A 24,356-nucleotide genomic window follows, 5' to 3' on the forward strand; every position below is an offset into this window, starting at 1 on the left:
GGTATCCCGAATGTCCATAGATGATACTAGGGAGGAAGGTCAAGGACAGGAGTAATCTTATTCAATTGCCTTCCAGGAAACTGGGGCCAATGGAGGGGTAGGGATTTGCCTAAGGTCCTGCAGTACATCAGCCACCAAGCTGGGACTGGAACTCAGGGGTCCTGGTGCTTGGTCCCCAGCTCTGGCTGTAGAAGCCTTCAACAGTGTCCAGGCATTGAGCCAGGGTGTCTGGAGGCCCCAGGGGCCCAGCCCATGCAGCTGCTCACTCCAGTCTGGCTCAGCCCCTCTGGCCGGGCTCTCAGCCAAAGGCAGCACAAGGTTCTGGCTGCCCCTGCCATAGGTCACAGCATCAGCAATTTGGGGAGGTGGCCAGGCCACTTCCCTATAGGCAGCTCAGACACAGTAAGACCGGGAAATGTCTCTATTGGACTCTGGGGCTGGTCTCCCAGGCAGACAGTGTCCTTGCCAACCTGATTAGAACCTGGTTAAACCCAAGGTAACAATCTGAAGCCCACAGAGTAAAGCACAGTATGGAATATGTGCTCAACAAATGTTCGTTGGCATATCATTACTGTGAAGACGACGAGATCCTATCTAGCACAGTAACAGCACAGGCCCTCAAGTGTGCCAGCCAGAGTGCAGTCAGGCCTGCCATTTACCAAGTTATGCAAGTTATTTAATTTCTTTATGCCTCAGTTTTTGAACCTTAAAATGTATGTCTCATAGGGCCCTAGGAAAATCAAATCATTTGAAACGCATAAGATGGCTGGGTACAGTGGCTCAAGCTTGTAATCCCAACACTTTGGGAGACTGAGGTGGGCAGATTGCTTGAGGCCAGGAGTTTGAGACCAGCCTGGCCCACATGGAGAAATCCCGTCTTTACTAAAAATATAAAAATTAGCCAGGTGTGGTGGTGCGCACCTATAATCCCAGCTACTTGGGAAGCTGAGGCATGAGAATTGCTTGAACCTTGGAAGCGCAGTTGCAGTGAGCAGAGATTGTGCCACTGCACTTCAGGCTGGGTGACAGAGTGAGGTTCTGCCTCAAAATAAAATAAAATGCAAAAGATAGTTAGAATAGGGCCTGCAGAGGGTAATCAGGGTAAGCTGTTGACTGTTAATACTATTAAGTGGCCAAAAGCCTTGGGCTAATAGAACACCCCTGGCCTCCCTGTTCAACATTAATATACAAACTTACCACATCATCCCTTCCCTGCTTGAAAGGCTTTAATAACTGGCTCTAAAATGTGTCTAAACCGTTGGCATGAGGGTAAGGTCTGCTCTTCCTTGTCCTTTGCCTGCTTCCCTAGCTGCTTCTCCCAGCACCCTTCCATTCCTCCCATGTTCCTTCAGTCATACACATATTTACTGACCCTGAAGCCTGCTGTACTTGTTCATGCTTTCTTTTTTTTTTTTGAGATGGAGTTTCGCTCTTGTTACCCAGGCTGGAGTGCAATGGCGCGATCTCGGCTCACCGCAACCTCCGCCTCCTGGGTTCAGGCAATTCTCCTGCCTCAGCCTCCCGAGTAGCTGGGATTACAGGCACGCGCCACCATGCCCAGCTAATTTTTTGTATCTTTAGCAGAGACGGGGTTTCACCATGTTGACCAGGATGGTCTCGATCTTTGACCTCGTGATCCACTCGCCTCGGCCTCCCAAAGTGCTGGGATTACAGGCTTGAGCCACCGTGCCCGGCCGTTCACGCTTTCATGTCTTGTACAAGCTCTAGTGTCTTTCTGCTGTCACCACCCAGCAGATTCCTGCTCAATTTCCCATGTGCCCCAAGTAGTTGATTTCTCCTGTATCCCTTTCATGCTTCAGATATCCTTTCATCCCAGCATGTATCACCCAATATTACAATGGACTGTTTACATATGAGTTTCTCTCTGGACTGTGAGTGCTTCCACAGTTGGATTGTACCATTTGCTTCCTAAATCCTTTTTGCCTGACTCAATGCCAGCAGGCCTGTGGCAGAAGCTCAGTGTTTATGGAAGAAGTGAGACTCCTAACCACCCATCCAGAGATGCAGCTTTCATCAGCTGGTGCTAGGCATGGTACAGCAGAGACTGAGACCTACTCTGTCTTCGAAGGAACCCCAGTCCTCTGGAGAAGTAGGAGGAGTCCATGTATTTATAAATAAAAGGGTGCTGAGGCTGCAAGAGTGGGTATGGGCCAATCACATTTCCAGGAGACAAATTAAAGGTTGCCAGGTGGGTGTGGAGAGGAAGGAGACACAGGAGGAGAAACAGGGAGGTACCGATTTCATGGAACTCAAGGTGGTTGTTTTGCATGAGGGTAAAATTAAGAGAAAGATGAAGTCAAACAGGCCTTGTGTGGCAAGATGATGAGCCTAGACTTTGACCTGCAGGCAAAACTCTTCCCCGGCCCCTAATCTAGGAACTCTTGGCCCAGGCAGGGATTTCTAGGGCATTTCTTTGTTTCCCACAGCAGCAATGCAAGCTGAGGTATAAGCCTAGCAGGGAAAGGGAGCCCAATTTATAAAACACATTGATTTGACACAGCTTATATGACTCACAAAACTCTGCCCCAGGTGCCTGCCTGGCAAACTCTTACTAACTCTTCAAGGTGTGGCTCAGATGTCCCCTACTTTGAGGCCTTCCCAGATCCACTTAAGCTAAGTTGATCACTCCCTGATCTGTGTTTTCCACTGCTCTCTATAAGTCTCTCTGCTTTTATATCCGTCTCCTCTGCTAGACTGGGAGGTCCTTGGAGGCAGGCACTGTTTCATTCATCTTTGTTTCTTGGTCTCCCAGGTCCAGCAAAGATAAGGCAGGAGTAAATCTGTTGAATCAGTAAATGTGGTAGGTATTACGTGTCTATTTTGCAAATGGGGAAACTGAGGCTCAAAGAGTGTGAGTGATACATTCAAGGCCACTTAGGAGCAGAACCAGGACCTAGGCCAGGTCTGAAGAATCCATCTGGTAGGAAGGGAAGGCACAAGGTCTCACATGATTAAGGTCAGAGTTTGGTTAATTTTCAAAGAAATTGTGCTTTGGTTTTGATCCCTGCTGCCCTGAAAACAGCACAGTTGAGAGAAGAACTTCATATTCTGCACTACCTCTGTGATGACCTGAGTTCAGTCCACACACTTCAGTAATGCAAACTTCCCAGGTGACCATGGTCTACTTTACTCACCAGTGTCATAGCTCCAGGCACAAGCTTCTCAGCCAGACAAGCTGAGTCCAAGTCCCAACCTCAACACTTACTGTGTGACCCCTGGGTTTCAGTTTCTTATCTGTAAAATGGGGATAATGATGATCGCAAACTTATAGGTCATTGTAAGTGTTAAATGAGATAATGTATAGAGGTGTTTTTTTCTTTTCTTTTCTTTTTATTTTTGAGATGGAGTTTTGCTTTAGCACCCAGGTTAGAGTACAATGGCACAATATCGGTTCACTGCAACCTCTGCCTCCTGGGTTCAAGCAATTCCCCCGCCTCAGTCTCCTGAGTGGCTGGGACTACAGGACTGCACTATCACACCTGGCTAATTTTTATATTTTTGTAGTTAAGGGGTTTCGCCATGTTGGCCAACCTTGTCTCAAACTCCTGACCTCAGGTGATCCATCTGCCTCAGCCTCTCAGAGTGTTGGGATTACAGACGTGAGCCACTATACCTGGCATACAGATGGTTTATTTAGCATGATGTCTGCCACATGGGAAATGCTCCTTCCTTTCTACCTCCCTACCCCATTGCCCAAATTTTTTTGTTTGTTTGATTGAGATGGAGTCTCACTCTCGTTGCATAGGCTGGGGTGCAGTGGTGCAATCTCGGCTCACTGTAACCTCCACCTCCCAGGTTTAAGCAATTCTCCTTCCTCAGCCTCCCGAGTAGCTGGGATTACAAGTATGTGCCACCACACCTGGCTAATTTTTGTATTTTTAGTAGAAATGGTGTTTTACCATGTTGGCCAGGCTGGTCTTGAACTCCTGACCTCAGGTGATCCACCCACCTCGGCTTCCCAAAGTGCTAGGATTACAATGCCCAGACCAAATCTTTTATCTCTTCAGGGTTTGACTCAGTCTCTCATCCTCCTCCATGAAGCCTCCCACTCTGACTGCCTCAACCTTCACTCATTGCCCTCTAACTCTTGCAGTCCTTGTTTATGCCACACAATTCAGGGTATTCAATTGAGCTGGATTCCTGTTGATTACATCCTCAGGATCCGGACTGCTTTCCCCTTCCCCAAAGTCTCAATTCCTATCAGGAATTCATGTAGTCTCAGGAAAGCTGATTCTACTCTCCTCCTCTCCTATCCCCCCAATTTCTAAGGGTGAGGCACATGATCTAGGCTAAGCCAGTAAACAATCCTTGCCACTAAACCTAGACTCATCCTCTTGTCACAGAAACCAGTAGTAAATAACCCTTGCCACATGCCCACTGATTCAGAGGTGAGCATGTAACCTTATTCAGTTCACAGTGACTCTTAGGACTTTTGCTGGGACTTCTGTGATACAGATTCTCTGTATTCTCTCTTGTTCTGGATGTTGTGGAATACAGATGTAATGTCTGGAACTACTGGAGTCATTTTGCTACCACAGAGAGACAAGCCTGAGGATGATACCAAGGGAGCAGTCAGGAGACTGGCACAAAAGTGAAGTCCTGACCACACCATGCCTGACTGCTGGGCTCCACTGGACTTTTCAGTTGCATGAGTCAACAAATGTCCTTTATTAAGCCAGTTTTCTGTTATTTACAACTCAAAGCATTCGGATTTAAACATCTAGTTAAATGATTCTATTTAGGTCACCAAGAGATGTATTTATTCACTTATATGTTGATTAGGTCCCTGCTGCATACAAGTACTATATTGGATGCTAGGATTTAATGATGAATAGCATTAATGTGGTACTATTCTCATCAGGGAGCACAAGCATGGCATATAGTATAGCAAAAAGAATTTGGTCGGGCACAGTGGCTCACACCTGTAATCCCAGCACTTTGGGAGGCTGAGGTGGAAGAAACGTTTGAACCTGGGAGGCTGAGGTTGCAATGAGCCGAAACTGCACTACTGTGCTTCAGCTTGGCCACAGAGCAAGACTCTGTCTCAAAAAAAAAAAAAAAAAAAAAAAAAAGAACTAAGGATTAAGATGCCTGTGTTTGGGGGTGGCTCTGATGTATTTAACTTCCTCAGTAGCCATCTTACCTCCTTTGGATAGCAGAACCCTGACTTTTCTTTGGGAAGTCATCTAAAGGCCTGGTCAGTGGACCCAAGCCAGGCCAAGTGGCATATTCCATGCTCCTGGCTACAGCAAGTAATTCAGTGATGGGCATAAAATTCAGCCCTGAGACTGCAAACTTTAAAAACAGGTCCTGTCCTGCTGGGGTCACGAAACTGGGGAAACATAAGCCTGGGTTTCCTTAAGCAGAAAAAGAATGCTAAGGCTAGTTAATCTCTGAAAGTTGGTAGCTATAAACTTCTCTGACTTCTCAACCAGATATTATCATTACCTCCTCCCGTGCCTGGCCCTGGGCTACATAATGGGGAAAGAAGGATGAGGCAGACTTACTCATTTGCCCTCTTTAGCTGGGTCTCGAAAGGACTCAGCTAAACATACACGGTATGACCATATAAGGGGTAATCAGAGGGCAGCAATTCAGCCTGAGTTGTTAGTTTTGTGTTTTAAAATTATGTGACATATTAAACATAGAAAAATTAGAAGACACACTAAAAAATTTAAAACAAAAATTTCCCTTAGTTCTGCCACTCCCTCAGCGGCACATGGGCTGGGCTTAAAGCAGCCCATCAAATCTGAGCTATGATCATTGTTATTATTTTCATCTATATGCACCTGGATGCTTTTCTGTGTACATAAACTTTTAAATTAAAAAAAATATTAAATGCAATGTGGTATAAAGGGTTGGAGCCTGGCATAGAAAAGACATTAGTGGAAAAACTAGTGAAAACCAAGTATAGTCAGTCTAGTAATATACCAATGTTAACCTTAAGTTTTGACAAACGTATCATACTTACATAAAATGTTAACATTAGGGGAAGTAGATGAAGTATATACAGAAACTCTCTATACTATCTTTAGAACTTTTCTGTAAACCTAAAATTACTCCAAAATAAAAGGTTTTCTTTTAAAAATAGACCCATTATTTCCCCAGACATGGTGATACACAAGACCAGCCTGGGCAATATATGGAGCTTCTGTCTCTACGAGGGAAATTCCATGCTTTATTGTTTTAAAACTTTTGTTTATTCACCTAATAAATTTTATCATTAATTTTTCTGTCTTAAAATGACTTATTTAATGATCACATACTATTCCATCCCATGAATGAATCAGCCAATCTTGCCTTTTGTTGGAAATTTAGGTTGTTTCCAATTCTAACCCTGTTACAAAGAATGCCTTCTGTACATACTTAGTCATTTCCTTGAGGTACATGTACAAACTGGAATTGCTGAGCCAGAGCTGCTAGCTAGGAAGCACTTACTGAGCACTATGGGCGTCACTGTTCTAAAACACCTGATAGACATGAACTCATCCCGTCAACAGCACAAAGAGAGAGGTACTGTTTTCATTCCCTTACCACAGGACAATTTTCAAAGGTTTTCAAAACATGAGCCAACATATTCTCACTGAAGACTCTCTTGGCCCATTCTAGCACCTCACTGGTGTCACGTGCACACAAATCTATCCCATCATATTTTTCCATGCTCCCTCCTATTCTGGCCTCAAGACAGAGCAGGTACAGTCAGGCCAAGGTGTGGTTTCAGCTGTTGAAGATGTTCCCCTCATCTTCAACTATGGAATGTCCTACTCCCAGTAAGCTTTGGGGGTGCCAAGATCATTGCTATCTGGTTGGCTGTCATGTCAGGACCACAATGTCTCCTGCCAGCCTGGAGTAGAATCAGGATCCCTGGAGAAGAGAACACTGATTCCCATCTCCACTCAAGGGCACATTTGGCAGCTTAGGAAACACCCCAGTGAAAAGCAACCTGTTCTGGTTTGGTACAGTATTCCAAGGGGAATAGGAATGGGTAAAGACACCTATTCTGAAATAACTGGTAGCCATGGTAAGGTACTTTTCTCCTCAGCAAATGGACTTGGGAAAGGACACAGAAAGGATTAGTTATTGTGCAGCTGCTATTTCTCAATTCATATGACTCCTTCTAGATGACTGCTATGATCTTCATTTTACAGATGAGTTTGTTGAGGCTTACAGGTTAACAGGTTAAGTGTCTCCCTCAAGGCACACAGTAAGCTACTGTCAGGGCCAAGATCTAACCGTAGACCATCTTTGTCATCCCCAGAACTCATGCCCACACTAGACACATGACTGGAAAAGAGAACTGACAATAAAACTGAGGGACTTCCCCCACTTCAGCCCCACAGCAAAGGATCGCCTATTCATGGTCAAAGCAAGACTGTGATGTGTTTAGGGGAGGGAGGAAAAGTGGCACATGGGCTGAGCTTAAAGCAGCCCATCAAATCTCTATGTGCATGTCCTTATCTTTTGCTCTTCTGCATTATTGACATTATTCATGAGTTGAAAAACTTCCCTCCTATTGTCCCTGTGCTTTGTTTGAAAAACTTATCTCTAAACAGATACAGATTTCCCAAGAACTCTAGTAGGGGTTCTCTAGGTCAGCAGTCCCCAGTATTTTTGGTACCAGGGACTAGTTTTGTGGAAGAGAATTTTTCCACAGACCAGGATGAAACTGTTCCACCTCAGATAATCAGGCATTACTAGATTCTTGTAAAGAGTGAGCAAACCTACATTCCTCACATGTGTAGTTCACAACAGGGTTGTGCTCCTATGAGAATCTACTGCCACTGCTGATCTGACAGGAGGCAGAGTTCAGGTGGTAACGCTTGCTTGCCTGTCACTCACCTCCTGCTGGTGGCAGTCATGGCCTAGGGGTTGGGGACCCCTGTTCAAGGTTAAAGAAGCCTAGAGCACCAGTGGCTGCTGTACCTTTCCCTGTGCTGTGCCCTCAGCTGGACTGCCACCACCCTCTGAATGGAGTCAACCAGATCCCAACTCCTTCACAAAGCTACCCTCTTCTCTGCAGTCTGACCTCCTGTACTGCATAATTAGCCCTTCCTTTACACTCTGCTTCTCTTCCAAAATAGACTCGAGGCAGTTTACAACACACATAAGCACAAAAATGCTAAAAACAGCACTAAGATTGGGCTGGCATTGGAATTTTATTAAGAAACCATGGCTGAGGAATGATTAACAACTGAACATAAGATGTAGTTCTGAGTTTCCTCACAGCCAGGACAAAAAGGAAAACAGCAGAAAATGAAGCTTTTTTTCTTTTTTGAGACGGAGTCTTACCCTGTCACCCAGGATGGAGTACAGTGGCACAATCTTGGCTCACTGCAACCTATGCCTCCTGGGTTCAAGCAATTCTCCTGTCTCAGCCTCCCAAGTAGCTGGCATTACAGGTGTGTGCCACCATGCCCTGTTTTTTGTATCCTTACTAGAGACAGGGTTTCACCATGTTGGCCAGGCTTGTTTCTAACTCCTGACCTTGTGATCCGCCTGCCTCAGCCTCCCAAAGTGCTGGGATTACAGGCGTGAGCCACTGCACTTGGCCAAAAACGAAGCATTTCTTATCTAGTAGAAGAAATAAGACCAGCTAAACAGGGAGCATAATGAACAACTAGCTCTAAGCTCAGAGGAATTTGTCTGGAAAACCCTTGAGGAACACTACACAATGAAATCATTTGCTCCATAGCAACTTTACCCCAAAAGTACAGATCTGTTTGGCTTATTGGCCTCAGAGCTATCTGCACAGGATCTAGGCCCATTTTGTCTTGGGCCTCTGATACTTTGTCTTTCTACTCCCACCTGCTTTCTGCTGGGGTACCTCGACTTGGACTGGGCACCTGGAAGGGGCCCTCTGTGAGAATAGCTCATCATCACACTGCCATGGATGATTCTAAACATGGAGCTGCTGTATTCCCAAGACATCAGAAGCATACTGCTCCCTCTGGAGTTATGAATAATGCAGTGCCATCAGCCACACAGAGCTGCAGTCTAGAGAGCTGCCTGTGACTTAAAAGCCTACATACACACTCTCTCATGACCACCTTTTCCAGAACCAGGAGACAGTTATGGACAGGGGACAGGAAATGGATCCTTTCCCCCATCATAACTCGCCCCTCCAGCCTTTCTAGAATACGGGTGATTCTAGGAGCTTTGCAAATCCAGCACATTGGAGCTTTAGCACCAACAATAAGGAAACAACAGAGGATGACAAAATAGAAAAAGGTCTTACCTGTGGCAGGTTCTTCACGTAACAGAGAAAAGCCACTCAAGTTCTCCTTTTGTTTAGATCCATGGCTCATAGCCTTTTCTGTATCTTGAGTGCCTTTTCAGATCATTTCCCCTCTCCCAGCAAAGTGTCAAAGCAATTAGCACAGTGGTAAGAGGCTGGGGTGTGGAGCCAGACTTGGGCTCATGCTCTGGTTCTGCCATTATTCAGATGTCTGAACTGCAAAGTCCATAGACATACCATAGAGATAATAGCAGTACTTACCTCCATAGGGTTATTGAGAATAAATGAGATAATGCATGTAAAACCTCCCACACAGTTAAGAATTTAATGTTAGACTACTATGAAAACACATAAAGAATTCTGCATATAATTTCAGAGGTCCCTGATTTCTAGGGGATCCTTAGCCTAGTTCATTAAGACAACAGCTCTCATCAATGCCTACATTTTCCCTCTGAATTCCATGTTTACTAAGCATCTGCTGTGTCTTGGGCAGCCCAACCCACATGAATATCTTGGTCCCTACTGTGATCAGCACCCTTGAGGGGTAGGGATCCTTCCCATTCTACTGATGAGGGGAGATAACTTGCCCAAGGTCACATGGTGAAGTTGCTGTTGAAATCTGTCTTCTGACTTGTTGCTCTGTCTTCATCTGAGGAAAGACTTGTGAGGCTTATGAGGAGGCTGCTCTCCATCCTGCTCTGTTCTGTCAGTGACACTTTGTACACATAAGAGATCTTAAGACACATACCCTGGGTCCTCAGAGCCAGCAGTGATTTCTTCAAAATCAGTTCTGGCAGTGCTAAGTGTCCATGGAAAAGAGCTCTTATTCAGGGTGACCCTTCCTGTCTGCAGAGCTACGCAAGTAATTAAATTACTTCAGCAACAAGGTCAAGGAACAGATAAGTGTTAGAGACTGTTTGAGTCCTGACTGCCTCTTATGCATGACCTCAGGAATGCCACTTCAGCCCTCCAACTCCGGTTTCCTCACCTATAAAAGTGAAGGACAGTTCTGACTGCACAGCATGCTGTGAGGGTTACGTGAAGCCTTTGCATAGTACTTCATATGAAGTCAGTCTTCCAGGAGTGGTAGGATTAGTGTACATTCTCGGTTTGCAAATTGGATGAGGAAACCCAGGCCCAAAGAAGCAAACAAGCAATAGCTCACCTAGTCTTCTCTGTTTATTCTTCTCAACTACACTATGCTGCTTCACAGGATGGTTTGACAAACATTTCCCTGCAATTAGATGCACGATGACCAAGGGAGGAAAAAAAATTTTCATGGGGCATTTAAAAAGCTCAGGGAACAAACAGATCAGTGCAAATCAGTAAGTCTGACACCTGAAAATGACTGTGCAGAGGTGAGTAAGTGGAGCAGGAGGAGGGGCTGGATCAGGGAACAGAATTTAATTTCTCAGTGAGGACCCTGCCTCTCTCTGTAACAAGACACCTAAAGAAGAAAGGTAGTGCTTTCAGCCTAGCTCCCTCTTGTTTTGGGAACAACAGTCATTTCTCAGAAACCTCACTTGCAAAGGCAACCCTTCCAAAAGTATGAGAACTTTAGTTTGGACAAATGATTTAAGCTCACTTTTGCTGGAGAAGAAATGATTTAAACTAGGACACACAGAGAAGCAATAAAGGGTGTTATAGAAGCAACTGAAGGCCGGGCACAGTGGCTCATGCCTGTAATCCCAGCACTTTGGGAGGCCAAGGCTGGCGGATCACAAGGTCAGGAGTTTGAGGCCAGCCTGGCCAACATGGTGAAATCCCGTCTCTACTAAAAATACAAAAAAAAAAAAGCAGCAACTGAAAAGGTAGTAAATGATCTGGCTTAGTGATTAGAAGCACTGGCTTTCTAGATATGGACAAGTGTCCGTTCAACAACTATCCAGCCTGGCAGGAAGCAGGTATTTTTCTGTGTATATCGGATCCAACTAACATTTATCCAATGTCTCATGCGTGCCAGGTACTGAGCAGAAAGCTTCTTCCTATAAATTTCATTTAGTGCCATTGAGGCTGAGAAGGCAGCATAACCAACGTCCTTTTTCAGCTGAGGAAACAGGAGCAGAGTGAATAACTAACTGACTGGGATTTGTCCTAGGTCCCTTGAACTCTAAGAACAGTACTATCTCCACTAGACCAAGCTGCCTTGTCTCTGGGCTCAAGAAAATCCTGCATAGGAGCTGAAGGTCAAGAGGGTGTAGGTTTATCTTATGGGCAAATACTTGGATTTCCCTACCACACAGCTGCCAGCGACCACAAGAAAGGACTTCCTTTCCGTCCAAGCCAGGTCCAGAATTCAATGTCATCAGATTATCTAAAAAATGCCACAACCGGGAATACAAATTTTAACATATTTTATTGACTTAGGGCCAAATAAGGCAGCATTTGGTCAGTTAAGAAAGGCACCTCATTGAAAATAATACATCACAGTGCTGTTGAGTGATCCCAGTCACAGGATTTGAGAATGGAAAGGACAATCTTTGGATACAGCTTGGGACATTTGCTCATTTATTTAAAAGGGTCCCTTCACACACTGCAGATAAAAGAAGGCAAGAGCATAGGATTGTGGCATGTATTGGGTAGCTGGGAGAGGTTACTCATGAGAGTAGGTAGCCTGGTGAATCAGTGGTAGGTCAGGGGAAAGGAGTCAGCCTCCCTCTCCATTCCATTCTCTTCCCCCTTCCCTTGATTCCAGTAAGCTTGATTTGTTGATCTACCATCACTGTGAATACACCTTATATCTCTTTCAAATGTGGAGATGGTTTTTTGATCTTACAGTGTATGAAACCACAGTCAGTAGTCAAAGCCTCCCTGTTCCAAGCTATAGGACAGACCGGACAATAATTTGATTTCCTGTACTCTTGGTCTGGAACCCATGGGGTTCCGAGATAAAAGCTGAGGTCTTAGAGCACTGGCTTTAAAAAATATTGTCACCAGTCCAGAGTAAAGGAGAGCCCGATTCCTTAGAAATAATACTGTATCTCTCTATTTCTACCCCCACCCTCCAAGCATGGTGTTTTTCAAAAAATTAATTTTTCCCTTACACTTTAAAAACTCCTACTTACGTATAAAAGAAACTGCCTCACTACAGTAACACTGCTGCTCTTCCAAATATTCCTTTTGAGCCCCTCAGCAGCCCTCCTTCACCATCCTCACCCTGACCCCCATTCCCTTCTGCCCAGCACCTAAGAGCAGGGATCATGCCGCAGGGTGATGAGCAGTGGTGCAGTCTCGCCTGGCCTTCTGATACTAGGCTGAAATAGAGAGGAAACAAGAGAGAACAAAATGGGTTTTTAAAAACCAAGTACATATCAGAGGAGGCTGGCATGCCAGCCCCAGCAACCAAATGCATTGAACACTGGACATTTCTCTGCCAGGTAAAAGCAGAACCTGCTGAGGTTAAGACTCTGGAATTAAATGAAGCAAAAACAGAATCCTAAGCATCCTGAGAAGGGTATATGCATTCCCTATGAATCTTCTAGTTCTTATGGGCCGCCCAAATATCACTTGCACATGTATGCGCACATGACTATATGTGGATGGATGACAAATATTTGGGCATGGATCACGTACATTCAATTAGCAAACACTCAGGGACCTCAACTATGAGGCCAAGTGTTTACAATTGTTCCTAGTTAAAGGGGAGCTGATTGTAAGATTCATGATGCCACTTTTACCCAGAGAAGGATTCCAGACCAGGCACACATAGCTGACAGTTTTTGTTTCACTCCTCTTCCTTGCCCATTCCCAGAAGTCATGTGCTTCCCAGAAACACACAAAGCCAGACTGAGTTTCCATTAAGAGACTGAGTTTCCATTAAGAGTGGGTGGAGTTAGCTTAGAGCCAGGAAAACAAGGCAGGGCAGAGGCAGCAGAAACTCACTTGGACCAGGCAAAGAGGGAAGCAAGGTGGCCACATACTCATGCCCACTTGCCATGTGGATGGCAGATAAGCCCTCCAGTACTCCCACAGACAGCAGGAGAGCTCAGGTCAGAAGAAGGCTGGGCCCTTTAGAGTCCACTGCATTGAGTCAGCAGCAGATTATGCTGAGGCAAGAGACATTATTTACTGGATCTGCCACTTTCTAATGGTTTTTCCAGAGGCCGCTGTTTTTGTAGTCCTTCATAGCAGTCTGTTACTTCATATGTTTGCCATAAATCAAACCAGAAACCAAAAGGCACAGCAGGGACTTTAGAAAATACGCAACAGTTCTGTGATACTGAGCAATGAGTTAAAAAAAAAGAAAAGAAAAGAAAAGAAAAAAAAATGCTCAACAGTTGGGAAGCTAAGGTTATGAATAAAAGCTGGTTACTGTCGCAGGTGGTCTTATTTCTGGGTGATCTTTTCTTGGGGAAGCCTGTGGCTATAACTATCATAAAATTAGGGTGAAGGGTTGGATCTAGAAGAGAGAGGGTTTGGGTTTAAAAGGAACATATCTGATTTCAGTTTTATGTCCTGGAGAGAGACTGGGTTTGAATGAATACTGATCAAAATGAATCCAAGAATAATAGATCACACACTGTTTTGTTCACACTTGGAAACAGAGGCAAAGATTAAAAATAAAAGCAAATAAACCTATCCTGGTCTCTCTTTGGGGAAGTAGACTTGGCTGCTCTCACTCAGCCTGGATGTTCAGAAGACAATCTGAATGTAAAAGGACCTTTCACCTGGTTTAATTATCTGGCAACAATTCAGTTTTCAAACCCAAGTCCCAAATAATCCCTACTTTTCAGCATCATGATGCAGATCACAAAAATATTCCAACTTGGCCTGGCTCTTTCTATGATGATACCGTCTCCCAGTAATTTCTATAATCTGCAACATAAGTGCCTTTTTCCTTCCACTTAGGGGGAAAAATTAATGATCTCTGTTCACACACTGACTCATGTGGCTTTTCATTATGGGTTAGAAAATAAATGGAATTCTCTACCAATAATGTGCCATCAAGAATTGTGACCCTGCCTAACTTCACATGATGCTGGGCTTCCAATCAGCTGCTGGAAATGGAAGATATACCATGAGGTTTCAGAATTGTGATCCCTGGAAGATTACCTGAGTTAGTTTATTTTGGTCAAAATATAAAATCAAAAGTATGGTTAAAGAAGTAAACAGCTCTTCTCTAAGCTGGTTATAAGATTAAAAAAAAAAAAAAAAAGGAGAAGAAGAAGTAAACAACTGGGCTGGGTGTGGTGGCTCACGTCTGTAATCCCAGCACTTTGGGAGGCCAAGGTGGGTGGATTGCTAAAGCCCAGGAGTTCAAGACCAGCTTGGGCAACTTGGCAAAACCCTGTCTCTACAACATATACACAAAAATTAGCCAGGTGTTGTGGCACGCACCCGTAGTCCCAGCTGCTCAGGAGGCTGAGGAGGGAGAATTGCTTGAGCCCAGGAAGCAGAGATTGCAGTAAGCCAAGAGCACACCACTGCACTCCAGCCTGGGTGTCAGAGTGAAACTGTCTCAAAACAACAACAAAAAAGAAGTAAACAGTTAGTAAAGCCACCTAGCCCAAAACTTAGAAAGTAGGAGAGTGAACACATATACCTGCGCATACACATATCCAACACGCATACACAGATGAGATGAGCCTCGCAAACACACCAATTATCAAGCAAGTGCTTTTTTAATCAATACATCAAATGATATTTTAGCTAGCCTGAGGAAGCTTCTCTTTGCCTGTCCTGCCATTCCCACCCACTCCCTCACAGGACTAGGAAGAAGAAAGTCCTCTTGGACCCAATATTAGATAAACATAACCAAGTCTTTACATGTGGCTTTGGAGAAGGCTGCTAGGATGCATGCGAACACGACATCAGGAGTCTGGGATGCATCGATGGCAGAGTGGATCCCCCGTTTCCTATAGTACTCTATGAGTGGGGTGGTTTGAGTGTGGTAGGCTTGCAGGCGGATTTTCAAGGCCTTCTCATTATCATCTGATCGACGAATCAAGGGTTCCCCGGTGATCTGAGAATATGAAGAGAGCAATGAAAGGCTGGGACTGTTAGCAAGGTTTTCTTATTCCATGCCAGATGCAGATATGAGATGGGACCATTCTGCCCAGGATGTTGTCTGCTCCCAAAGCCCATCAGAGGCAGACAGGCAATTCAGACCCTCTCCAATAAAGAACTTTGGTACTCCCAGGAGCAGAGCAGCTTGTCCAGAGAAGCCAGAGAGTCTGTCAGAAACAGCAACTGTGAGGAAAGGGGCTCATGAGAAGATAGGCAATGACTTTCTCAGTTTTCTGCTCAGGCGATTCAGCTTCCAAGGTAAACACTTCTAGGGTCAAAAGTAAGGAAGTCAAAAGCCCCTAAGACTAGGAGAATACACCAAAATCAAAGATGCATTAGCAATTGTAATCTTAGTTGCTTAAATATTCAGCATTTTTACTAGAGTGTCACTCATCAACATTCTAAAAGTGGAAAGTAAAATAAGAAAGAACTTTGAATGGCAGAATTAGCAACTTTGCAAAATGTGACCAAGTTGCCATAATGGCTCTAGAACCTGTATTTATAGAACCTGGATGATCTGATGAACTTGTTTCATAGGACAAAGGTAAATCCAGGAAATTCTTACTGTTGTTTGCATGCTCTAAAACAGACCATATATACTCTTTATGGCAAATGGTGCAGTGACCATGTATGAGACCCCAGGACACAGTACAGCAACAGTACTATAGGGAAACAATATTCTTTTGGAGGACTGGTCAGAAAATTCCTCTTCAGTGCCACACTCTCCCCACTCTCCAATTCTAGGCTTTTAAGAAATCTTCTCCTTATTAGCTGGTCACTTAGGTGGCCATGATGTCAGAGAGGGGCTGCTCTTGACAGAAGACCAGTACAATCTGGGCACTGCAAAAAGCTGGCACAACTGGTAGCTACCTTGAGGCCAAGCAATAAACCACCTGAGGAGACACGGAATAGATCTGACACTGGCCATGTGATTAGCCTGATAGTGTCATTTTTCATGACTATGTTAGTAATAGTGGTAGAAATAAAAGGAAAATGGAAAGAACAAAAGAAAACCAGTGAAGAAAGCAGAAGGAAAGAAAAGGAAATTTCTTGTCCTGCGTTTACATACGTCATCTTTCATGGGCTCCTTTGGGGGGTTGAACTCTTCATGGTAAGAACGGCCACTCTTGGGGTGAATCAGCCTGAAAGGCAGCAAATGAATATGAGTCAGGTTAACTGACAGTACACGCCTGCACTCCACACTCCAGGGACCTCCGAAATGACAAGCAGACAGGGATGCTGGATGCAACAACCCAGCACCCAGCAGAAAACCCAGCTAAATAACGGCTTTCAGGAGAGCTTATGCTAGCAGCAGAGTATATTTTCTATTTTGACCAAATATTATTATGAATTTCTGGCTGAAGAGCAAACTGCTGGCATAACTACCTAATTCAGAACTAGAGAGAAGGAACTCTGGTGCTAGTCTCACAGAGTCACCCATTCTTTTTACCCATTCACTAAATAAACATTAATAAGTGCCTACTCCCATTCAAGCCTTAAGCTGAATTCAGAGGCTACAAAGCAATGAGTAATGAATGATCCCTGTCCACAAGTAGTGCTCAGTGAAGGAGACAAATGTGGAAATAAATGACAAATATGATAATCCTTTAACAGAGATTTGTACAAAGAGCTATGGGGGACAGAAGAGAAAAGAAATGAATTCCATTTTCTAAACTAGCTGGGTTACAAAAACAGAAAGGTACTAACAGGAAAAACATTTCCCATGGATGTAAACACTACAAGATAATGCAACACATCTTTTTGATCACACAGAAGATAAAAGACAGCCTAACTCTTATGGAGCAATATTCAAGTCATCAGGAAAAAGGACTTATTAAGCAAGTTATGGATTAGAGAGCTCAACAACAGGCATTTGTTTGGCACTGAATGTATAGCAGGTAGCTGTACCTGTGCTGAGTCCCCATAGGTGACACACCTACATTCCTGACTGGGAATGGTCACACCACAAGAGACTAGAAACCTAAAGAAAGGAGGTAGGCCAAGCTCTGCTCAGCAGCCAGGCCTTGCTTGAGTTCTGTGGTTTTCCAATTCTCTGCCAACCAAGTGTTTGTTTGCTTATTTAACTAATGGCTGCTCTTCTCATGAAGGTCTATTAGACTAGAGGTCCCTAATATTTTTCACCATTTGGCATGCACAGCAGTATTTGGACTGGGCCCAGGAGCTTATACCTTATTCCCAACACTTTAGGAGGCAAAGGTGGGCAGATCACCCAGGGTCAGGAGTTTGAGACCAGCCTGGGCAACATGGCGAAAGCCCGTTTTTTTTTTTAATTTATTATTATTTTTTTAAGATGGGGTTTCACCATGGTGGCCAGGCTGGTTTTGAACTCCTGACCTCAGTTGACCCACCCACCTCAGCCTCCCAAAGTTCTAGGATTACAGGCGTGAGCCACTGCGCCTGACTCTTTTTTGGGGATGGAGTGTCTCTCACTCTGTTGCCAGGCTGGAGTGCAGTGGCGTGATCTCGGCTCACTGCAACCTCTGCCTCCTGGGTTCAAGTGATTCTCCTGCCTCAGCCTCCCAAGTAGCTGGGACTGTAGGTGCATAACACCATGCCCAGCTAATTTTTGTATTTTTAGTAGAGATGGGGTTTCACGAAGTTGGCCAAATGGTCTCGATCTCTCGACCTTGTGATCTGCCAGCCTCAGCCTCCCAAAGTGCTGGGATTACAGGCGTGAGCCACCGTGCCCAGCTGAAACCCCGTTTCTACTAAAAATTAGCCAGGTGTGGTGGAAGACACCTGTAATCCCAGCTACTTGGGCAGCTGAGGCTGGAGAATCGCTTGAACCTGGGTGAAGGAGGTTGCTGTGAGCCGAGATCATGCCACGGTACTCCAGCCTGAGTAACAGAGCAAGACTTTGTCTCAAAAAAATAAAAAAATAAATATTCTACTCAACTGTATTTAGACTACTGAAGGAGCATCTCTGTAAAATGTGCTACTGTGTTTTAATCACAGCATATTTTGGGGGACAAGACGGTCCATTTATGGCATAAAGTGTCATTGGGTTATGGGCATGAGGGACGTGACAGTAGAGAAAATAAGCTATATAGTCATCCCTTAGTATTCATAGGGGGAATTGGTTCCAGGAACCCCCTCTGTGGATACCAAAATCCACAGATGCTCAAGTCCCTGATATAAAATGGTACAGCATTTCCATATGCACATTTTCCTGTATACTTTATTCTTTGAGACACAGTTTTGCTCTGTTGCCCAGGCTAGAGTGCAATAGCAATGACCATAGCTCACTGTAACCACAAACTATTGGGCTCAAGTGACCCTCCCGCCACAGCCTCTGGAGTAGCTATGACTATAGACATGCACCACCATGCCTGGCTAATTTTTTAATTTAATTTTTATTTTTGCTTATTTATTTGTTTGTTTTTTTTTTTTTTGAGACAGAGTCTCACTCTGTTGCCCAGGCTGGAGGCAACACTGCAACTCCACCTCCCGGGTTCAAGCAAGTCTCCTGCCTCAGCCTCCTGAGTAGGCTGGGATTACAGGCACCTGCTACCATGCCTGGCTGATTTTTTTGTATTTTTAGTAGAGACAGGGGGTCTCACCATGTTGGTCAGGCTGGTCTTGAACTCCTGACCTTGTGATCCACCTGCCTCAGCCTCCCAAAGTGCTGGGATTACAGGCATGAGCCACCTCACTTAGTCTAATTTTTTAACATTTTTGTAGAGACAAGGTCTTACCATGTTGCCCAGGCTGGTTGTCCTGTATACTTTAAATCATCTCTAGATTATTTATAACTAATACAACGTAAATGCCATGTAAAGAAATGCTATACTGCATTTTAAAATTTGTATTATTTTTTATTTTCTTCAGCTTCCCCAGGTTATAGTTATTGGTTACAGTTTTTGTTCTGAATATTTTTAATCCACAAATGCTTGAATCTGTGGATGAGAGTATCATGGATACGGAAGGCCACTGGACAGAGGAGTAAAGGCTCCTGTGACTACAGTCATGTACTGTGAGGTTGGACCTTCCATTACTTGAGTGTCTGGAAGGGTTCCTCTGATGCATTCATTCAGAAATGGCATCCACTGGGAGACCCAGGGAGAGGAGAGAGCAGGCTGCTGGGTTCAGCAGCAGAAATTTTGAGAAGGGCTAGGGGCATGAGATGTGGACCACGATATTTTTTCACCTTCTAGAGAGCACAAGGCACATAGCAGCAAGGCTACAACAAATATGACCCCACACACTATTGTTTTCTTATTCACAAATACCACTTTTTAAAAGGAATGCAAGGCTCATTCCCTAGCAGGTAAATGAAAGAAAGCTCACTCTCCAAGTTCTTCAAATGGGATTGGTCTCAAGACAAAACAGCTCCATGAGCCACTAAGCCTGGCTTGGAGGTGCCAACAGGGCAGGGAATCTACAATCACTGCTACCGTGAGTATGACACTTTATTTTTTTGAGACAGTGTTTTGCTCTGTCACGCAGGCTGGAGTGCAGTGGCTCAGCGCAGCCTTGACCTCCCAAGCTCGAGCAGTCCTTCCACCTCAGCCTCCCAAGTAGCTGGGACCACCACCACCACAGGTGTGCACCACCACACTTGGCTAAGTTTTTTTTTCTTTTTGCTTCTTAGTAGAGATGAGGTCTTCTATGCTGCTCAAGCTGGTCTCAAACTCCTGGCCTCGAGTAATCCTCCTGTTTAGTTAGGCCCCCCAAAAAGCTGGGATAACAGGTATGAACCACGGTGCCCAACATTCAGTGTGATGCTTTAAACGCTTGTTTTCTCATCCACAAAAGTGGGATGGTTAAGATATTAAGATAAGGCCGGGCGCGGTGGCTCAAGCCTATAATCTCAGCACTTTGGGAGGCCGAGGCGGGTGGATCATGAGGTCAAGAGATCGAGACCATCCTGGTCAACATGGTGAAACCCCGTGTCTACTAAAAATATTTAAAAAATCAGCTGGGCATGGTGGCGCGTGCCTGTAATCCCAGCTACTCAGGAGGCTGAGGCAGGAGAATTGCCTGAACCCAGGAGGTGGAGGTTGTGGTGAGCCAAGATCGTGCCATTGCACTCCAGCCTGGGTAACAAGAGCGGAAACTCCATCTCAAAAAAAAAAAAAAGATATTAAGAGAGTAACAGAGATCCAACTGGTAGGATAATTAGGATATGAGAATAAGTTAAAAAGAAAAACCACAACCACCAACTACTCATATTCAAGAAGCCGAACAAGGACTCAAAATGACTAGAAGTGAGGTGGGAGCTAATTCAGAAAATTGTTACAATGGGGTCCATATCATCTCAGACTTGAAAAAGATCCTGTGTGAGGTACCGGGTTCATTTCCCAGCATCTCCAAACAGCCAACATCTATTTCCAACCTGGATGACAGAGTGAGACTCTGTCTCAAAAAAAAAAAGAAAATTAAAATAAAAAAGATCTTTATTAAACTGACTAGTTCCTGCCTCATTTTCTTCTAACCATCAACATGTTGCACTGGGAGGCAGAAAGCAGGCTTCCAGGGCTAACCCTGTCACTAATCTGCTGGGTAAACTTGGAAAAACACCTTCAGCAGTGACATGCTCTGTGAGGAAGGAAGTCCTTCTCTCTGGGAGGGAGGAAGTCACACTAACCACCTACTTTCAAATGGAGGGACTGAGTCTTTTCTCTTTCACGCTTTACAGCAATCCTGCTATTGGTTCTTCAGAATCTCTGTTCTCACCTGCTCAACCTCAGTTAGAAACCTCCATCACAACACGTGGATCATAATCAGGCTCCTAGATGGTGTCCTTATCTGTTTCTCCTTGCCCTAATTTACTTTGTACACTAGGACCAAGCTAGCGTTGTTAGAATACTGTTTTTGGCACAACAGCCAGAGACTCAAGAATATCTCATGAATCCTGAACTCTGTGAGGTCTACCCTCTTTGGTTTGTCAGATCTCCCCAGTAAAGCTCCCATTTTATCTTCTCAACAGCATTCCTTCTACCATCCTGCCCCCCAGACCACTGGGCAGACATGTCTGCTACTAGCCTCAGCAAGAGCGCACCCCATACTCATTCCCACTTCTACTCCCTTCTGGGAAAGTCTCACTGAAATACTCTTCATCCAGAAAGGTAGAGTTTGATGTTAGCTCTATCCTAGGAAGCCTTTCTTCCCTGTCCCCAGGCTTTCTTCTTGGACTTCGTACTACACTGAACAGCCCAAGTTTCATATATGACTCTCTGAGGTCAGAGATGGGCATCTCACTATATGGTTATACTAGAGCCTCTCCTGGTCCTCTGCTCCCAGGGTCTAGAACTGGGCTATGTAGGAAGCTGGGCCCATAGAATCAAAGGTCTCCAGTATCACCTGGTTTTGCTAATACTTGCTCAGTGCCTCAGAGACCCCAGGCCTGGTGATATCTTTACTGTTAACCCTACTGCTTCTCGATTTACATCAACTTTGTCTACTCTGTGTCCAGTGGGGATACAAAGAAACAGAAGTTCCTGCAATGAAGGAGCCCATGGAATAGTTGGAGACATGTAACCTGGACATTTGAAAAGAAAATTAACATGAGGTAGAAGCCACTGAATTTCATATTGCTTTCCAGGATAACAGTGCTAACACTGCGTTGTCTGTCTCCTTGAGGGTATGGATTACAAACACATGGAAAAGATGTTCAACCTTATTAGGAAATCAAAGTAATAGTCTGAAATAAGAAAACATTTTTTTCCTAATTAAATCCAAAAATTTACATGCTTATGATGGCCATAGTATCATTTTAACAGTGGCTAACAGGAAGAAACACAAATGCACAGTAAGGAAATAAGTAAACAATGGTTTGCCTACTGTGAAATATCACTGAGCGATTAAAAATAATGGTCATGGATATCTGGTTCAAGATGGTGGGCTGACCACTTTCCTGAGACACCATTAAAATGACAAAGACATAAAAAAGCTACAGCCCGCAATAAAGAGGAGAATGGAGGGTCCATTAGCAGTTGAAAGCTTCCAACATTCTTCTGGAAGGCACAAAGCCGATGTGAGTGATTACTGAAATAGGGTAGAGAAAACTGTAGCCTAAAGCCGTGTTGGTCTGTCAGAACAAGTGTCCAGAAGCAGAGGCATTTATGTGTTCAATGCTATTATAGAGAAACGAACATGTTAAAACACACACACATACACACAAATAAAGTGACTATACTATGAGCAAATTTTTCCTCCATTTTCTAATTTTTGTATGGATGGTTCTATTATTTTTATAATTAATAAAAAGTCTACAGCAAAATATGGCAACTCCAGCTGAAATTAGATTTAAGGAGCACTAAAATGGAGGTATACATGTAAATAAATTAACATCTCTTTTTTTTTTTTGAGACGGAGTTTCCCTCGTTACCCAGGCTGGAGTACAAAGCGTGATCTCGGCTCACCGAAACCTCCACCTCCTGGGTTCAGGCAATTCTCCTGCCTCGGCCTCCTGAGTAGCTGGGATTACAGGCACGCACCACCATGCCCAGCTAATTTTTTGTATTTTTAGTAGAGACGGGGTTTCACCATGTTGACCAGGATGGTCTCAATCTCTTGACCTCGTGATCCACCCGCCTCGGCCTCCCAAAGTGCTGGGATTACAGGCTTGAGCCACCGCACCCAGCCAAATTAACATTTCTTAAGCACCTAATATGGGCAAGGATTTCAACTATGCATTTTAAGTTACCTAACACATGCAACAGCTCCTCAAAGCAGGTGTTATCAGCCCCCTTTCTACCTATGAGGCAACAGTTCTTAACCTCAGAGAGGTTAAGAAATGTGACAAGGGTCACAGTTAAAAACTGCCAAGTGGCCAGGTGCAGTGGCTCACACCTGTAATCCCAACACTTTGGGAGGCCGAGGAGGGTGGATCACTTCAGGTCAGGAGTTCGAGACTGGCATGGCCAACATGGTGAAACCCTGCCTCTACTAAAATACAAAAATTGGCCAGGTGTGGTAGCATATGCCTATAGTCCCAGTTATTCAGGAGGCTGAGACAGGAGGATTGCTTGAACCCGGGAGGCAGAGGTTACAGTGAGCCAAGATCACGCCAATGCACTCCAGCCTGGGCGACAGAGTAAGACTGTCTCAAAAAAAAAAAAAAAAAAAAGTGACAAGAACCAGGTGCAGTGGCTCATGCCTGTAATCCTAGCACTTTGGGAGGCCAAGGTGGGCGGATCACTTAAGGTCAGGAGTTCAAAACCAGCCTGGTCAACATGGTGAAAACCCGTCTCTACTAAAAATACAAAAAAAATTAGCTGGCCCTGGTGGCGGACACCTATAATCCCAGCTACTCAGGAGGCTGAGGCAGGATAATCACTTGAACCCAGGAGGCAGAGGTTGCATTGACCTGAGATTGCACCCCTGCACTCCAGCCTGGGTGACAGAGTGAGACTCCATTTCTTAAAAAAAAAAAAAAAAAAAAAAAAGTGACAAGAATGAGATGCTGTCTGACTTCAAATCTCTTGCTCTTCTTTCCATATCCCAGTCACCACTTCAGTGAATGTCACCAAATAAAATCAATCGGTGTTGAAATGACACTAAGCTTCATAGCTGGGATTAGGCAAAACCAATTTTCGTTTGACAAAGTTCTGAGAAGCATGGAAAGGGACCTTCAGGGAACAAATACCTTCCTGTGATTCTTCGGATCAGCAGAGAGTCTGGGATGCTGAATTCAATCACAGAATCAAGCTTCTCTTTCCTCTTTTCCATGAGGTCATCAAGCTGTAAAAGAATGTGTGGCCCACCTAAGCTACTAGAGCTTGGTCAGACCCATCTCCTTCCGAGGAATTAAGAGACAAAAGGGGCAAAAGTTTGCTCTCATTCAGTAGTAATATAAAAACCAAGCTACCCACCATTTCTGCCTGCCTCACAGTCCGAGGGAAGCCATCCAGAAGAAAACCATTTTTGCATGAGGGGGTCTCCAAATTCTTCTCAATGAGCTCCACTACCATTTCATCACTCACCTGGAAGTTAAGAACAAAAGAACCTTTGGTTTAAATCTATGATCTAGGTGACTGACATTAGCCCAACTTCACAGCCAAAAGTTCATGTGTATATAACCTTATTACTAAACAGGGTGTTTTCTTGGACTCAAAGAAGCAACAATAAG

The 24,356-nt window shown here is 44.4% G+C and overlaps 1 protein-coding gene across 9 annotated transcripts in view; it reads right to left on the minus strand.

Moving 5' to 3' along the window:
* Nucleotides 1-11,595: 11,595 nt before the first annotated feature.
* The window catches only part of AK2 (adenylate kinase 2), a 28,036-nt gene continuing 15,275 nt past the window's right edge, over nt 11,596-24,356 (minus strand). The window contains exons 3-7 of one of the 9 annotated variants that reach the window (XR_013519914.1): nt 24,100-24,210; nt 23,874-23,968; nt 16,332-16,404; nt 15,023-15,445; nt 11,596-12,510 (exon numbers count right to left, since the gene is read on the minus strand). Coding sequence is in view for 7 of the 9 variants with exons in the window: in XM_002750589.5 (XP_002750635.1) it covers nt 14,997-15,218; nt 16,332-16,404; nt 23,874-23,968; nt 24,100-24,210 (501 nt within the window). In the remaining 2 variants the exon portion in view is untranslated. Of the gene's footprint in view, nt 12,511-14,858; nt 15,528-16,331; nt 16,405-23,873; nt 23,969-24,099; nt 24,211-24,356 lie in introns of those variants that run through there. The other 8 variants (XM_003733401.5, XR_013519915.1, XM_002750589.5 and 5 more) reach the window with 8 other exon arrangements.

Source organism: Callithrix jacchus, chromosome 7 (assembly GCF_049354715.1).
Source record: "Callithrix jacchus isolate 240 chromosome 7, calJac240_pri, whole genome shotgun sequence".
NCBI lineage: Eukaryota > Metazoa > Chordata > Mammalia > Primates > Cebidae > Callithrix > Callithrix jacchus.